General features: G+C 43.5%; 1 protein-coding gene across 3 annotated transcripts in view; it reads left to right on the forward strand.

Annotated features, from left to right (window-relative positions):
- The first annotated feature begins 2,239 nt into the window (after positions 1-2,239).
- LOC144692747 (uncharacterized) overlaps positions 2,240-18,645 on the forward strand; it is a 49,635-nt gene continuing 33,229 nt past the window's right edge. For 2 of the 3 annotated variants that reach the window (XM_078561832.1, XM_078561834.1), the window contains exons 1-3: positions 2,240-2,836; positions 6,510-6,579; positions 13,207-13,334. In XM_078561832.1, the coding sequence (XP_078417958.1) occupies positions 2,819-2,836; positions 6,510-6,579; positions 13,207-13,334 (216 nt within the window). In that variant the 5' untranslated portion in view covers positions 2,240-2,818. Of the gene's footprint in view, positions 2,837-6,509; positions 6,580-10,118; positions 10,313-13,206; positions 13,335-18,645 lie in introns of those variants that run through there. The other variant, XM_078561833.1, reaches the window with a different exon arrangement.

An 18,645-nucleotide genomic window follows, 5' to 3' on the forward strand; every position in this document is an offset into this window, starting at 1 on the left:
GTTGTGTGGAACTACCACCGTGGTAAATGGGATAGATTTTGAACACATCTAGCATCTCAAAACTGGGCATCCATGAGGTGCCGTGGACCATCAGCAGCAGCAGAATTGTATACAGCCACAATCTGTAACCTCATGGCTTGGCAAAATATACTCTGGGTGGGGGACTTTAATGTCCATCACCAAGACTGGCTCGGTAGCACCACTACTGACTGATCTGGCCGAGCCCTAAAGGACAGAGCTGCTAAAACTGGGCATCCTTGAGGCGCTGTGGGCCATCAGCAGCAGCAGAATTGTATTCAATCACAATCTGTAACCTCATGGCCTGGCATATCCCCCACTCTACCATTACCACCAAGCCAGAGGATCAACCCTAGTTCAATGAAGAGTGCAGGAGGGCATGTCATGAGCAGCACCAGGCATATCTAACAATGAGGTATCAATCTAGTGAAGCTACAACGCAGGACTACTTGCATGCCAAAAACAGCAGAAGCAGCCAGCGATAGAGCTAAGCGATTCCGCAACCAGTGGATCAGATCTAAGCTCTGCAGTCCTGCCACATCCAGTCATGAATGGTGGTGGACATGGTGGAGGAGGAGGCTCCACAAATATCCCCATCCTCAATGATAGGGGAGCCCAACACATCAGTGCAAAAGACCAGGCTAAAGCATTTGCAATCATCTTCAGCCATAAATGCTGATCCATCTCAGCCTCCTTCTAAGGTTCCCAGCATCACAGATGCCAGTCTTCAGCCATGTGATTTCAAGAAATGGCTGAACGCACCGGACACTGCAAAGGCTATAGGCCCTGACAACTTGTACTGAAGAATTGTGCTCCAGAACTTGCCGCACCCCTAGCCAAGCTGTTCCAGTACAGCTACAAGACTGGCATCTGCCTGGCAATGTGAAAAATTGCCCATATATGTCCTGTCCACAAAAAAACAGGACAAATCCAGCCTGGCCAATTACCATCCCATCAGTCTACTCTCAATCGTCAGCAAAGTGATGGAAAATGTTGTTGACAGTGCTATCAAGCGGCACTTACTCAGCAATAACCTGCTCACTGACGCCCAGTTTGGGTTCTGCCAGGGCCTCTCAGCTCCTGACCTCATTACAGCCTTGGTCCAAACATGGATAAAGGAGCTGAACTCTAGAGGTGAGGTGAGAGTGACTGCCCTTGATATCAAGGCAGCATTTGACCAAGTATGGCATCAAGGAGTCCTAGCATAACTGGAGTCAATGGGAATAAGGAGGAAAACTCTCCAATGGTTGGAGTCATTCCTAGCACAAAGGAAGGTGGCTGTTGGAGGTCAATCACCTCAATCACAGGTTATCACTGCAGGAGTTCCTCAGGGCACTGTCCTGGGCCCAATCATCTTCAGCTACTTCATCAATGACCTTCTTTCCATCATAAAGTCAGAAGTGGGGATGTTCACTGATGATTCACACTGTTCACCACCATTCGCAACTCCTCAGATACTGAATCAGTCTTTGCCCATCTGCAGCAAAACCTGGACAACATTCAGGCTTGGGCTGATAAGTGGCAAGTAACATTCAGGCCACACAAGTGCCAGGTAATGACCATCTCCAACAAGAGAGAATCTAACCTCCTCCCCTTGACATTCAATGGCATAATCATCGCTGAACCCCCGTTATCAACATCCTGGGGATTATCATTGACCAGAAACTGAACTGGACCAGCTATATAAATACTGTGGCTACAAGAGCAGGTCAGAGGCTGGGAATTCTGTCGTAAGCAACTCACCTCCTGACACCCCAAAGCCTGTCCACCATCTACAAGGCACAAGCCAGGAGCATGATGGAGTACTGTCCATTTGCCTGGATAAGTGCAGCTCCAACAACACTCAAGAAGCTCGACACTATCCAGGGCAAGGCAGCCTGCTTTACTGGCACTCCATCCACCACCTTCAACATTCACTCCCTCCACCACAAACACACAGTGATAGCAGTGTGTAGCATCTTCAAGATGCACTGCAGCAACTCACCGAGGCTCCTTAGTCAGCACGTTCCAAACTGCGACCTCTACCACCCAGAAGATTAAGGGCAGAAACCAGGGTACTTGTAGGTGGTGGTGGAAGGAACACCACCAAATGCAAATCCCCCTCCAAGTCACACGTCATCCTGACTTGAAAATTGCTGTTCCTTCACTGTTGCTGGGTCAAAATCCCGGAATTCTCTCCCTAACAGCACTGTGGGTGTACCTACGCCACATGGACTGCAGCGGTTCAAGAAGGCAGCTCCTTCTCAAGGGCAATTTGGGATGGGCAGTAAATGCTGGCCCAGCCAGAAACGCCCACATCCCGTGAAAGAATAAATAAAAAAAGGAAAGATATCTTCAAATGCCCCCTTAATTTGCCATTTGTAAGCCAGTGGTTTTTGGTTTACCTTCTATCCATAGTAAAGAATATTTTCCTTATATTAATCCTCAGTTTACTTGGTATTAGTTATTTTCTTTCTCATAATCCTGTCTGATGACAGATTCCATTTTAGGCACTTCTTCTCTGCTCTATTGTTTGCTAAGTTTGATACCTGAGAGAATATGCTTAGGACATTGTGTTGACTTTTTGTTCCAACTTATAATACCTTCCTCAGTATTGCTCCCACGGGAGAGATTTGTCATGTTTCTAGGACTCATTGGGATAGAGACCTCAGCTGGTAATTGGACAGTGACAAACATTCTGTATCTTCAACAACAAACTCGGAAGATCAAAATGTGAAATGGAGGATCAGGTTCTCCCAGCTCTGTAGTGTGAAGCAATCTGCCCAAGTGTTTGTACCTGACCTGGAACAGTATTCATACCATGAGGATTACAACACAGGTGAGCTGAGGCTTAATATTTCTGTTTTTGTCCCGTTCTGTTTAAGTGAAAGGATATATGAGCCACACTGAGAGCTTGCTGCAATGAAGTTAGGTTTGAAATTGATGTTTCTCAAATGATCTTTACTTAAATAATCTTGATTTGAAGAAAAAAGGAAATTTTCCTAAATATTATACACCAAAACATCTCCTGGTCTCTTGTGATTCAATTTCACGCCCTGAACCTCCTGCAAACTGAATCATACGTTTTTATTCTTTGTTGCTAGGGCCTGAATTTTCAGCTCGGTGGGCGGGCACGATCGGCGAGCCCGGGAGTTGTCGGGAAATGGAACGCCGACTGCGATTGGCTGGCCCCGACCACGATTTCATGCTGGCTGGCCAATGAACGGCCAGCCAGTGCGAAACACGTGCTGAAAAGCTCAGCGTTGCCGGGGTGAGGGTGGGGTGCGGGCAGGCAATGACATTTCCCCGGGCGTGGGCAAGCACTGAGAGAAAGCTCCCTGAAGACAGAGAGCTGCCTCAGGGAGCTGCAGACCCATAACCCATGAAATAAAGTTTTGAAAATCAGTAAAAAAAAATGTCCAGGCATCACAATCAGGCACCTGAGCATATAGATGATATAAATGCTGTCCGTAGATTTTTATTTTTATTTTATTTAATAACAGAAGCATCATCTCGCCCTTGGATGAAATTTCACGAAAAATGCAAAGTCCGCCTGGCCGATTCACCCATCCACCAACCATAAGGTTGGGCGGACAACAAAAAATCAGAGTCAATCGCTCCATTAATGGGCTTAATTGCCCTTTTAATCGTCGACAGGCTTGATTCTGACTTTTGCGCGTGCGCGCACCAACCGAAATATTGCGCGACCGCGAGCGGTGTCGGGACGCTCGCCCGACGTCATCTTGCCCGATTTCACGTCTGATCGGGTCAGGTCGGGCACATGCCCGCCCGATCGGTGTAAAATTCTGCCCCTAGGTTGAAATAAATGTATTTCTGTTATTCATTATTAGGATGTGGACATTGCTGCCTATCCTCAGTTGGCCTGAGTAGGTGATGGTGTCAGGTGTAGCTCAGTTAGTAGCACTCTTGCCTCTGAGTCAAAAGACTGCGGATTCATATCCCGCCCCAGAGACCTGAGCACAAAATTATCTATGCAGCACTCTCTCAGTACTATCAGAAGTGCTGTCTTTTGGATGAGATGTTAAACCAAGGCCCCATCTGCTCTCTCAAGTGGATGCAAAAGTTATCGCCTGTGTCCTGGCCAATATTTATCCTTAAATCAATATCACAAAAACTGATTATCTAGACATTATCACGTTGCTATTTGTGGGACCTTGCTGAGCACAAATTGGGTACTGCATTTCCTACATTACAACAGTGACCACACTTCCAAATTATTTCACTGACTGTAAAGCACTTTGGAAGGTGCAGTGATTATGAAAGACACTTTATAAATGTAAGGCTTTCTTTTCTTTTTGGTGGGTCACCATCTTCAGTACAACTGAATGGCTTACTAGGCCAATTCAGAGAGGAGCTAGGAGTCAGTCATGTTGGTGTGGAAGTAGGGGCACATATAAGCCAGACTGGGCAAGAGTGGCAAGTTGCGTTTCCTAAAGGATGTTAATGAACCAGATGGGTTTTATGACAATCCAACAGCTTCATGGTCACTTTTACTGATACCAACTTTAACATTTTTTAAAAAATTGGCTTAAAATTCTCAAGCTACAAAGGTGGGGTTTGAACTCACATTCCCTATGATTATTATTCCAGGGAGTAGATTACTGGCTCAGTAAATAACCACAGCACAATCATACTGACTGTTATGTCTTACTGAAGAACATGAGAATGTACCCATAATGTCTCCTACTAATTTGAAAGACAAAATTTCATTTATACAGGCTAAGTCAACAATCAAATATATTTAGAGTAATAAGAAATGATTCACAGAACCAAGAATATAGGCAAACATTAAAACAGTGCAATAGTATTACGAAACTGAAATCAGTCTGCAAGGGCACGAAAATACCTCTATCAGAATGCTGCCTCTGACATTCTTTTCAGTCTCCTAGAATCAGTCAGCTTCTTTTGATGAATCAGATGAACCGTCTCTTGTTTCTTGGTAAACTGTATCTAAAATGGTGAGATGAGATGTTACACCTGAAACACGGATGCTGCTCTGCTGAGTTTGAATACCAGAAATTCTTAATTTGCCAATCACTTCCAATATGAATTTGAAACAAAATATTCACTTCATAAAGCTGTTGAGCAAACAGTTAACTTCTTCTCAGTGGTGGAACTCTCATCTCCAAGTTAGAAGTTCAAGCTCCACTCCAGGACTTTAGCGCATAATATTGACCAACATTTGAATGCAGTACTTTGGAAGTGCTATGTTGTTAAAGGTACATGTTTCAGATAAAACATTATATAGAGGCTTCACCCCCCCATCTCAGTTGGGTGTGATAGCTCTCATGGCACTATTAAAAGAAAACTGAGATTGTTTTCCCACTGTCCTGGTCAATAGCTCTCCCTCAGTTAATGTCCTCAAAAATAACTGGTCATTTATTTCTTGCAGAGAGCTAACACAGACACAATGGGCTGAATGGCCTCCTTCTGTGCTGTAACCATTCTGTGATTTTATGATTTCTGTTTTTGAGACCTAATTTGTGCACAAATTGGATGTTGTGCTTGCCTGTAAAACAACAGAGACTGCACTTTTTGGCAGTCAAAAGCTTTGGGACATCATGAGGCTGTGATTGGTACTATATACACATGCAAGTTCTCCTTTCTTCGTTTTATAGCAGAAAATACAATATTAAGCAGCACAAGTGATGTACAAATATCTAGCAGTATGATCTTAACCAAATCACAACCCAAAGTGTCTTGAACTCTGCTTCTTTACTAAATATTTCAAAGTTTTTTTTAACTATTCTTGATTCAGAAGTGGCTGTTTAATTTCAAGCCTGTCACCATGTGTGCACAGGGGCAAAACGTCCTCCTGCTAATTCTTCATAAAGCTTCACACACAGCCTTCTCCTGACGATTGACTCCAGTGAGAAGCTGTGCAGACAGACAAAGAAGGTCCCAGGTTCCATTCCCAGTCTGTGTTCTGCGGGAATAAGTTTTTTTTTCCTATTTAAGAATTCACACATTTATAAATTTAAAAAAACTCCTTCCCATCTAGCACTCCATTAGGATCCTACCTGATGATTCAAATTGCTAAGGAGGCTTGATGGTCACTGCTGACATCAGCTGTGGTCTCCATGGGTGAGCAACCTCACTGAGGCCAAAGACCAGCATCCTTTTTGTCCCTGGTGCAGTCATCCCGTAACCAAGTGTCTTCCTAGAATTGTGGTGTTACAATGCTTTAGAAGTGGTATGTTATCTTAGAAGCATCCTGCTGGTATCAGCCATGGTCTCAATTAGAACAGAGGTTTTCTATATTTTTCTATTCATTCACTGGATGTGGGCATTGCTGGCTGGGCCAGCATTTATTGTCCATCCCTAATCGCCCTTGAGAAGGCGGTGGTGAACTGCCTTCTTGAACTGGTGCAGTCCATGTGGTGTAAGGATACCCACTGTACTGTTAGGGAGGGAGTTCAAGGATTTTGACCCACGACGGTGAAGGAATATGTTGATTTACTGTGTAAACCAGTTTACTTTTTTTTTAACAGCTATTGGAATCATCATCTCAAAAATCTTTGAATTCTGTGCAGTATCTTGATTTGTCTGGAAACCACATCAGTAAGTTCAACTTTTCTTTTTTGATGAGGTTTGCTTTGTGCCATTAACATTTTCCTTCACCAGAAAACTTGGGGATATTGTAAATGTGTTGACATTCCTTTAGCCAAAGCTTTCACTGACTGATTTTGTCAATCGAATATGTCATAGGATGGTAATGATTTTCAGCTTGATTGCTAAGTCAATACAACAAAACAGTACATAATTACTTGCCAGGGGATCGTCAGCACCATAGTTATAAATATAGTTATGTTTTGAAATGCAGCTAATTGACCAAATAAGTTTAAGACTGAATTCTCCTCCTCCCAAAAGCTGCAAGAAAGTGTTGTAAAAGTAAGTTGGATGACAGGGTAAATCAAAAAGTACATCAGTGATGTTAAGCTTGGAACTTAAAAGCCTGAGAGTTATGGAACAAACGTAAAACTGCATGTGATGAGATATCCCACAGTTTTGAGGGCAAGGGGATGAGTTCATGTAGGAGATGCTGTGTTCAGTATTGATTTCCACATAGATAGCAATTTAATAAAACTTATAGCAGAGGTAAGCAACATGAATCTGTGGGCTGAAATCAGTCTGCAAAATCATCCATTCCATTTGTACCTATTTATATTGAAATTAAAATATTTAACAAGTTTAACATATTGTTGGGAGGTTATAGTCATACATAATTCCCCTCAATGAGTGAAAGCAGTCTATAAAATTAAGAAAATGGAGTGTTGTTTACAGAGACGTGAACAGAGAAACATAGCGGAAGAACTGAGACAAAGAAATAAGACAAAAAAGAGATTTTTTAAAAGAAACTGAGATCATAAAGGAAATTGAGAGGGAAGAAAGGCAGTGATGTGCACTTTGTGGCTGTTGTTGTGACACAGGCTCAAAATAGTAAAGTATAATCGACCCATAATTTTCATTGTGGGAACTTGCCGCACTCTGTAATGGTGATGGTGAGAAAGCAGTGAGTGGAAAACGGGCACTGGTAGTTGAGGGAAACTTGGCATGTGAGTAATCTGTACTACTTTCACTTTCTTCTGACAATGAGCTTGAGTTGTAAATGCCACATGGTCAATACAGAAAAATGAATACAGCAATGTGGCCTGCATGACTCAACTAGTTTTGGATCTTCAATTCCCTTTATATTAGGTGGCTGCATTACATCGTGTAGCCAAACCAAACTGTAAGAAGGACAGGTTTAACTTGAATATAACCATCGATAAACTTGAGTTCACAGGTAACCCTGCTGCCTGTATTTTAACTCACACAAGTTCCATTCACTCATCACCTCCAAGCTTGGTGACCTACATTGGCTCCCAGTCCAGGCATAGGACTGCATTTTATATGCCCCCTGTAGGGTGGGTTTCCAGCAGGTGGGGCACATAAAAGAGAGCAGTTGCCCACCCCACCACCTTCCTGCCCACCCCTGTGCTCACTCCCATAATGCATGTGGAGGGTGGTGGGTGGGTGCCAAAATCAGCTGACTGACTGCCATATTTAGATAAACAAGAGTCAATTGGGTTTGTTACCAAGCCAATTCACCCCGATAATACGCTGCCCATGCAATAAAATGGTTGGCGCGGGCAGTTGGATATAGAGCAGCTCGGTTCCACGCTGACTTTGCTTCTGGGAGGGGGCAAGCTGTCCACCCTCCCCCGTAATATTCTGCCTAGAATTGCAGCTTTAGTCTTGTGTAGTGAACGACAGTTCAGCTGTGGCCTTTGGCAGTTTGCAGCTCATTGAGTCAAGGGATCCAAAAGATATAAATGCCGGCCAGGCCAGCACCTTAAGCAGAGAAAATATTAACTTTATCGTTCACCATGCAGAATGTGGATAGGCGTTCGAGTTCAGTATGAGGACAGAATTTGTGAGGGAAAAGAGGCTGGGTGATTTGCCTAGCTTGGAGCTTTAGCAATAAATCTACGGAAACCCTCATGGTGAAAATAAGCAGTTCAGTTTGGAGAAGCCCAAAGGTCTCTGGGGCTGGAGCTGAAAGCACCCAAGTCGGTGGGTGTAAACCCTGAGTTCAGAAAACAGGAAAATAATTTGCCAAGAGCTGTGGAACACTGTGGACCAGGAGATTTGAGCTATTAGAAACCAAGGGTGTTTCTAATTTTCTGTTAAATTCACTGTGCAAAAATTGCGTGTGAAGTTCAGGCTTTAGCTGAGAAGTGCCAGACCTTACAAGGGAGCTGTGGAAACATTTGGAATGAATCCCAAGAAAGTGGTTAACCCTCAAGAACCTGATAAGTAGCCAAAGACATTCTGGGGGAAGTCATAAGATAAAAGGGGAGGTTCAGTTGAGAATTTTAGTTTAAAGTAATGCATAAGTAAACACCTATGGCAGTGTTAAATAATTGTTTAATTTTATTTTATATACAGTAAAGTTTGCTTTTATTTAAAATTGTGAAAACTTGCGGCATGATTTTTTAAGTTAACCTTGGGTGTTCGAATTTCTCTTTAAACATTAATGGTCCATACGGAGATCATAGCATCTTATAAAATAACCCCACAGTCTACAACAGGTTGTTCACCTTATGATTTAGTGTTTAAACATGCTCCTAGGATAAGGTTTAGTTTGCTTAAGTCTGGTATCAATCGCAAAGTAAGAGAAAAGCAAGAAAAAGTGAAGGTGAGTCATGATATACCAGGCTTGAAAATTAGAGAGTTCAGGGCTAGTCTGAAGGTCATGGTGAAAAACCACTGAGGTGAAAGGGAGAAGTATGTGACTGGAGTTCTTGTAAAGAGACTAGGTCCATTCACAAATCCAGTGAAAATTGGAGAGCGATTCCATCAGTGTAATGTAGATCATTCGCTTAAAAGAGGAAATCTGACAAAGGAAGAGCATGAGAAACCTCCTATAGTCCAAATTCCTCCTACAGCCCAAAGTGAAAGTTAAAAAGAAACTGAAAGTTTGCTGTTTTTACAGAATCCATAAAGTAAGTCAGGGTATTTGATTACGATAAATTAACCAATATCAGAGTCCCAAGAATTAAGTGGAGTTGAACGTTAAAGTGAAAGTTCAGATTTCACGCTGTCAGCGATTTTGAGAGAGCAGAATTAAGTTACTGGAAATGAAGGAGATACCCAGACAAAAGAGAAAGAAGCTCGATAGGTTATTTGAAAGCACATAGAAAGGAAGGAGAAAGATGTTGCTCTTTTCATTATTTCTTATCAAATGATAATATTTTTGTTAAACGCATACTAGTGTTAAGGAGTAACATTTATTTTTACATGTAAATTGCCCTGTCAGTATCAGTCCTATATGTTTTGGTTGTGATTATAGTATAAACAAGTATGCAACCCAACCTGTGAAATTTTCAGGTATTATTGATGTTAGTTTAATCATACTGTATCCTGGGAGCTTAAGTATATGTACCATTTTATCATACAAGTTGTTTTTATTAAGTGGGAAGGGAGTATAATATATTCTAATAGCCGAACATGTTATTGCACTGCCCTTTCTGTGGGAAGGTATAAATAAAGTTAGTTCAATAATGGCTACCTGCAGTTAATCCACATAGTGAGTTTACCTCAGTGCAATACACAACGATGACCATCAGGTAATAAACTGCCTGGTTTCAATGTTTCCATCCCTTTAAGGGCAGAGAACCCATTTCCAAGAACTGCTGGCCAGTCAGAGGGCTGGCAGCTCTTCGGTCTTAGCAGTGCCGCTGGAAGTGGTGGCCATTGTTGGGATTGCAGCCGACCCGGACCAGCCACATGGGAAAGGCCCAGTATGAAGGTAAGTTTGTGGGGCTCAATGGGGTCAGTCAGGCAGGCCCCTGGCTAGGGTGAGGGGGGTGAGTATTTGTTGAGGGAAGTGGCAGGCTTTATAAGTGGGTGGCCCTTGCTGCCGATGGGATGTCTGTGGGCCACAGGGTGCCTGATCAGGAGGGTCCCCCCATGAGTTGGCAAAGAGGCCGTCAGCTTTTACTGTGGCCTCCACGCCTGGTTAGGGCCCTAATAGTGCTGCTAATAGTGGCCCTTAGCTGGCCTCTGGGCAGGAAGGCCATCTTCAACCTTCCCTGTCCTTCACAGAATTGGAGGGAGATGGGTAGGTGATGGGCACTTCACCCCCTGCCTCTCAACCCACTCCTGATTTAAATTCTGCCCTTTTTGTGTATTACAGTCGACTTAACAGTGAATAGAGGTGGAAGCCTACACATATCAGAGAAATGTCGAAAAGTAATAGGGCAATAATATTGGGCGATTTTTAACTAGGCAAGAACATGATAATAGTGGGAAATGCACTCAGATTCCTAGATCTTGTCTCACAAGGAAAGAAGCATTGTTTGATTTAATTGAGGAAATGAGTCTAGTAAATAAGTTGAAAAGGGGGTGAAAATAAATTGGATTCCATGGGTAAATAAAGATTAAAACTAAAATGTTACTTAAAAAGGAAGCATATGATAAAAACAAAAAACTACTGCGGATGCTGGAAATCCAAAACAAAAACAGAACCACCTGGAAAAACTCAGCAGGTCTGGCAGCATCAGCGGAGAAGAAAAGAGTTGACGTTTCGAGTCCTCATGACCCTTCAGCAGAACTGAGTAAAGTTAGGAGAGGGGTGAAATATAAGCTGGTTTAAGGTGGGGGGTGGGGTGGGGGGAGAGAAGTTGGGGGAGCGGGGTGGTAGTAGGGACAAGCAAGCAGTGATAGGAGCAGATAACCAAAAGATGTCACAGATAAAGGAACAAAGAGGTGTTAAAGGTGGTGATATTATCTAAGAGAATGTGCTAATTAAGAATGGATGGCAGGACACTCAAGGTACAGCTTTAGTGGGGGTGGGATGGAAAGACTGACAGAGCATTAAAGGTATAGATTTAAAAATAATGGAAATAGGTGGGAAAAGAAAAATCTATATAAATTATTGGAAAAAACAAAAGGGAGGGGGAAGAAACGGAAAGGGGGTGGGGATGGATGAGGGAGTTCAAGATCTAAAGTTGTTGAATTCAATATTCAGTCCGGAAGGCTGTAAAGTGCCTAGTCGGAAGATGAGGTGCTGTTCCTCCAGTTTGCGTTGGGCTTCACTGGAACAATGCAGCAAGCCAATGTGGGCAAGAGAGCAGGGTGGAGTGTTAAAATGGCAAGTGACAGGGAGGTTTGGGTCTTTCTTGCGAATAGACCTCAGGTGTTCTGCAAAGCTGTCGCCCAGTTTGCGTTTGGTCTCTCCAATGTAGAGGAGACCGCATTGGGAGCAACGAATGCAGTAGACTAAGTTAGGGGAAATGCAAGTGAAATGCTGCTTCACTTGAAAGGAGTGTTTGGGCCCTTGGATGGTGAGGAGAGAGGAAGTGAAGGGGCAGGTGTTGCATCTTCTGCGTGGGCATGGGGAGGTGCCATAGGTGGGGGTTGAGGAGTAGGGGGAGATGGAGGAGTGGACCAGGGTGTCCTGGAGGGAACGATCCCTACGGAATGCCTCCAGGGGGATGAAGGGAAGATGTGTTTGGTGGTGGCATCATGCTGGAGTTGGCAGAAATGGCGGAGGATGATCCTTTGAATGCGGAGGCTGCTGGGGTGATAAGTGAGGACAAGGGGGACCCTATCATGTTTCTGGGAGGGAGGAGAAGGCGTGAGGGCGGATGCACGGGATATGGGCCGGACACGGTTGAGGGCCCTGTCAACGACCGTGGGTGGAAAACCTCGGTTAAGGAAGAAGGAGGACATGTCAGAGGAACCATTTTTGAAGGTAGCATCATCAGAACAGATGCGACGGAGGCGAAGGAACTGAGAGAATAGGATGGAGTCCTTACAGGAAGCGGGGTGTGAGGAGCTGTAGTCGAGGTAGCTGTGGGAGTCGGTAGGCTTGTAATGGATATTGGTGGACAGTCTATCACCAGAAATTGAGACAGAGAGGTCAAGGAAATATGATAAAGTTAGGGCTAACAACACTGAAGACAATCATGAGAAATATATGCATGGAGGGGTTTTACCCTGCAGTTTTTAAATTTATTCTTGGGCTATTAGCATTGCTATCAAGGCCACCAGCTATTGCCCATCCCTATTTGGTCTTGAGAAGGTGGTGGTGAGCCCTGTTCATGAACTGCTGTTGTCCATGTGCTGAAGGTACTCCCACAATGCAGTTAGGTAGCGAATTCCAGAATTTTGATACAGTGAAGTTAAAGGAATGGTGATATATGACCAAATCAGGATGATGTGTGACTTAGAGGGCCACTTGAAATTGATGGTGTTCCCATGCACCTGCTACCCTTGTCCTTCTATGGGGTGGGGGTTGTGGGTATGGGGATGTTGTCGAACTGCGGGAGCACATCCAGTTGATGACAGACACTGCAGCCACGGTGCATTGTGGTGAAGGGAATGGATGTTTAAGGTGGCAGATGAGTTGCCAATCAAGCAGACCACTCTGTGCTGGTTGATGTCATGTGTCTTGAGTGTTAATACAGCTGCACCCGTCTAACCTGTATTATGTCTGGCATGAGAATGCCTCAAGTTAATACTGGGTTTAAAACATGGAAATCTTGTTCACTCCGCAGCCTTCACCAAATGCTTTTGTACAAAGAGGACAAATAACATCTATTCCCAATGACTAGGAGTTTGTTTTTTAACCTTACAACAATGATTCTTCTTAAATGGGTTTAGAAAATTGTGTCACTGACTGAACATTTTCCTTTTTAGATTTTATTGATGGATTAAGGTGCTGTACCCATCTCCAGATCCTGATACTGGCAGACAATGGGATTATAGAAGTGGAAAACTTGGAGTGTTGCCCCCAGCTTTGGAAAGTTGATCTCAGCAATAATAAGGTTAGAGCCAAGACAGCATTTTACAGAGATAGCTCATGATTCAGATTTTGGCGCAGTCAGGCCTTCATTCAGAATTGTTGGCAACCAAAATGGCCAGTGGTGATAAATTTATGAAATCTTTCAATGACAGATGCATTTCCCTCATACTTGTAGTTATTTTCACCCTCCTTCCTCTCATACCATGTCCCATTTGGTAAATGTGAGTGCAGATAGGGCTCTGGCACTGCTGATTTATAACTGGCTACCAAGAGAACAATGATCAAGGGGTGACTACATCTCTTTGGAGCAGTGCTTGTCCATGAGCTAATAATCCCTCTTTCAGGAGCTTATTTTGTGAACCTGTGATTCAGCTGCTCTCTGGCAGGTATGAGCACTTTAGAATATGTTATCATAATGTCAACTGTCATGAGTCATGCTGATGGTTGAAGTTTCGTCGCAAACGGTCCCAGGGTGTGTTTAAAATAAATTACTGGAAACAAGGCCTCTTGGAACTTTCAAACATTTATTAACTATATTCAGCTACATACAAGGATAGATAAGCACCAGGATCCTCCCAGAATCATATTTTTCTCTAAACTCTGGTCACATGCAATCTGACATCACTGATGATGTATATTAGCTATTAGCATAATAGCTATTAATCCTTATGCTACATCTTCCCCTAGTTAAACATTAAACATTTACACATTATCCTACATCCCCCTCCACCTCCCCCCTACATGGTTTCTTATGACAGCAGCATTAATCTCTGACTGTGTTCTCTGCTTTCTTGTGGGATATGTAGGATGTATACTCTGCATATGCTTCCTGGAACAAAGTTAAATCAGTAGACTTCTGGTTTGCTGTGGAAAGTTGAGGAATGGCATTCTCTTATTCTTCCTTTTCTTTCTGGAACTCCCTTTTGATGTTATGGTACTAGCTGCTCCCCCTTGGATGTTTAAGAAAATGTCAGCTTCTTCTGGTGTTTGTCCAGCCATAGTAGGTCTGCAGTCTTCCAATCCAGCAAGCTCACTGTCTGGCAAAACTATCTGTTGCTTAAGCACATTCAATGATTCCTGTCCCTGGGCTGAAGTGCTGTGAAATTCCAATGCCACATTCATGAATAAATCAAATGGAAAAACAGAAGAATGAAGACTATTCTCAAGCAGGGTTGATGGTTCTTTTGTTGGTATTGTGGGGGTCCATGTAATTTATGCACATTCTGCCCTCACACTAGTGTGTTTCTTCCCTTTACTCGGCCTTGGCACCTCAGGAACTTAAGCATTCAAATTAATATCTGGAGTGGAGCTGGATTTGACCAGTTTCTGTTGTGAGCTACTGTTCTACGTGATTAGGCTGTTGTTCAATTGCTTCTCTTCCTTGTACATCTGAAATGTGTGCAAGATCAGTAGGTGGGACTTCAGCAGTTATATCTTCTTAAATTTTGAGATCAGGTTTTCCTAAGTCATATTTTCTGCAACTGTTTCATTGGACATTCTGGGAGCTTCTGTTCCTGGGGAAGAATTTTCAGGTCGGTGAGCGGGGGCAGGGCCACTGTACTGTATCAGAAAGAATTGATACTCCTGCTCCCGTGTCTAATTTAAAATTTGTCTTGTGGCCATTGACCATGATATCTGCACGCCAAAAATTCCCCTTGGACTTTGCAACCATGCCCAAGAAAAGCATTTCATGCTCTTTTATTTCTTGATTGAGCAGACTGGTGTCCCTGTAAATTTTTGAACTGTAGTTGAAAGCTTTCTGCTGTGGCTTTAAAATGGTCCCCCCTCCTGCAGGAATGGCACACTCACTGCATTTATAGTGGAACAGTCTTCACACTGATGGGGCTTTCTCACACCACAATGGGAGCACGTGATAATGGCGGTGACTGCTCCCTCTTCGTTCTGGGTCTCCCTTTTAGTGGGTGCGCTGGTGCCTCGATTGCTCACAAACTGGATTGTGTCAGCGACCTGACTCCACAAAGGTTCTCTGTCACTCCGGGTTAAAAGTTGGTCCTGCTCCTGTAGCTTAGCCTGCCTCATTATTTGTACTGCCTTGGATAATGTTAAACCCTCCCTGGTCTGCAGAAAATCAGATAAGGCTTCATTAAGTACTCCCACCACAATGAAGTCTTGGATGAGTTCGTCCTTTAGAGCCCCATACTCGAACCAACAGCCAAATGTTACAGATCATTAGTGAAAAAGTCAATATTTTCTTCGAATCCCTAAATGTGCCTGTTAAACCTATATAATAGGATGATAGCACTGTTCCTCCCAAGACTGAAATATAAATCAAAGGCCTTAATAACCTCTTCATAGGTTGCTGTGTCCTCATTAACACACTGTCTTATTAAAATGTCATGCGTATTGCTGCCAATGTTATAGAGGAGTGACCTGTCCTTTATCAGGTTTCCATGCTAACCCCAAAGATCCTACACCTGTTGAATCTGTGATACCAGTTTTGCCAGTGCGCTGCTTGGTCAGGCCCTTCCACTTGATCAAAGGATTCAGGTGGAGGGAGAACTTTCTCCATAAGTGTTACTTTTAGTCAAGTGCCTTGGGACTCCATTGACACTTTTCCCTCTGACTCTCAGCCCCAGTCATTCCCTGGCTGCCTTGTATTTTATTGCTTTCACTTTCCAATCACTGTTGGTTGCATTGGGGATCCGTGCTATACGGTAGGTATAGCTGCCACCATGAGTTCCAGTGTGTGTTTAACAAAGACTGCTGGAAACAAAATCTCTAGAAACTTTCAAACATTTATTAACTATATAGAACTATATACAGGGATAGATAAGCACAAGGCTTCTTCCAGAATCATCTCTCTCTGAGCTCTAGTCACGTGTGATCTGACATTACTGATGACGTATATGAACTATTAGCATAATAGCTGTTGACCCTTTATACTACGATGGCCAGTATTTGTAAATTTTTGTTGAAAAATCCATGCTCAGTGTATTATCTGCCTCCTCACCTGCTTGCTTCCAGGGTGCTTTATAATTCCATTTTGTACATGTTACAGCTTGTCCCATAGTCACAGAGTCATAGAGTCATAGAGTTAAACAACTCGGCCCATCATGTCTGTGCCAGCCATCAAGCACCTATCTATTCTAATCCCATTTTCTAGCACTTGGCTCGTAGCCCTGTATGCTATGGAATTACAAGTGCTCATCTAAATACTTCTTAAACGTTGTGAGGGTTCCTGCCTCTACCACCCCCTTAGGCAGTGTGTTCCAGATTCCAACCACCCTCTGGGTGAAAAAAATCTTTCCTCAAATCTGCTCTAAACCTCCTGCCCCTTACCTTAAACCTACGCCCCCTGGTTATTGATCCCTGCACTAAGGGGAAAAGTTTCTTCCTATATACCCTATCTATGCCCCTCATAATTTTGTATACCTCTATCAGGTCCCCCCTCAGCCTTCTCTGCTCTAAGGAAAATAACCCTAACCTATCCAGTGTCTCATCATAGCTGAAATGCTCCATCCCCGGCAACATCCTTGTGAATCTCCTCTGCACCCTCTCCAGTGCAGTCGCATTCTTCCTATAATATGGTGACCAAAACTGCACACAGCACTCCAGCTGTGGCCTAACTAGCGTTTTTACAGCTCCAACATAATCACCCTGCTCTTATACTCTATGCCTCGGCTAATAAAGGCAAATATCCCATATGCCTTCTTAACCACCTTATCTACCTGTGCTGCTGCCTTCAGGGATCTATGGACATGTACACCATGGTCCCTCTGATCCTCTGTACTTCCTAGGGTCCTACCATTTATTGTGTATTCCCTTGACGTGTTAGTCCTCCCAAGATGCATCACCTCACACTTCTCAGGATTAAATTCCATTTGCCACTGCGCTGCCCATCTTACCAGCCCATCGATATCATCCATTACAAAACATACATGATCTTTGGTCTGAAAACAGGCAAAGAGATTGACCAATAATGGATGTCTCACACTGTTCACGGTCTCAAAAATTCTCTTCTCGCACATGAGGCTGTCGACCTCATCGCTAGCCACAATATCTCCTTTCTTCAAGGCTAAGGCAATTTTCGTGTCATCTGCGAACTTACTGATCATACTTCCTATATTCACATCTAAATCATTGATGTACACTACAAATAGCAAGGGTCCCAGCACCAATCCCTGCAGTCACCACTTGTCACAGCCTTCCAATTGGAAAAACAATCTTCAACCATCACCCTCTGCCTTCTGCCACTAAGCCAATTTTGTATCCAATTTGCCAAATTGCCCTGGATCCCATGGGCTCTTACCTTCTTGACCATTCTCCCATGCGGGACCTTGTCAAAAGCCTTACTGAAGTCCATCAACTGCACTGCCCTCATCTGCACACCTGGTCACCTCCTCGAAAAATTCAGTCAAATTTGTTAGACATGATCTCCCCCTGACAAAGCCATGCTGACTATCCCTGATAAATCCCTGCCTCCCCAAGTGGAGATTAATCCTGTCCCTCAGAATTTTTTCCAATAGTTTCCTGACCACAGATGTTAGAATCACTGGCCTGTGATTACCTGGTTTATTCCTACTACCCTTCTTGAATAATGGTACCAGATTTGCTGTCTTCCAGTCCTCTGGCACCCCTCCTGTGGCCAGAGAGGATTTGAAAATTAGTGTCAGAGCCCCTGCAATCTCCCCCCTTACCTTACATAGCAGCCTGAGATACATCTCATCTGGGCCTGGGGATTTATCCACTTTTAAGCCCACTAAAACTGTTAATATCTCCTCCCTTTCAATGCTAATTTTTCACAGTTCCCCTCCCTGATTTCTTCACCTACATCGTCCTTCTCCATAGTGAACAAAGATGAAAAATAATCATTCCAAACCTCACCCACGTCCTCCGGCTCCAGGCACAGGTTGCCACTTTGGTCCCTAATGGGCCCTACTCTTTCCCTGTTTATCCTCTTGCCCTTAATATTTTTATACAATGCCTTGGTATTTTCCTTTATCTCATCTGCCAGTGTTTTTTTCATGCCACCTCTTCGCTCTCCTAATTACTTTTTTAAGTGCCCCCCTACACTTTCTATACTCCTCTAGGGCTTCCACTGTTTTCAGCCCTCTGTATCTGCCATAAGCCTCTTTTTTTTCCTTATCCAATCCTCTATATCCCTTGACATCCAGGGTTCCCTGAACTTGTTGGTCCTACCCTTCACCTTTATGGGAACATGTTGGCCCTGAACTCTCTCTATTTCCTTTTTGAATGACTCCCACTGGTCTGATGTAGACTTTCCTACAAGTAGCTGCCCCCAGTCCACTTTGGCCAGATCCTGTCTTATCATATTGAAATTGACCTTTCCCCAATTCAGGACCTTTATTTCC

Source organism: Cetorhinus maximus, chromosome 17 (genome assembly GCF_964194155.1).
Source record: "Cetorhinus maximus chromosome 17, sCetMax3.hap1.1, whole genome shotgun sequence".
Taxonomy (NCBI): Eukaryota; Metazoa; Chordata; class Chondrichthyes; order Lamniformes; family Cetorhinidae; genus Cetorhinus; species Cetorhinus maximus.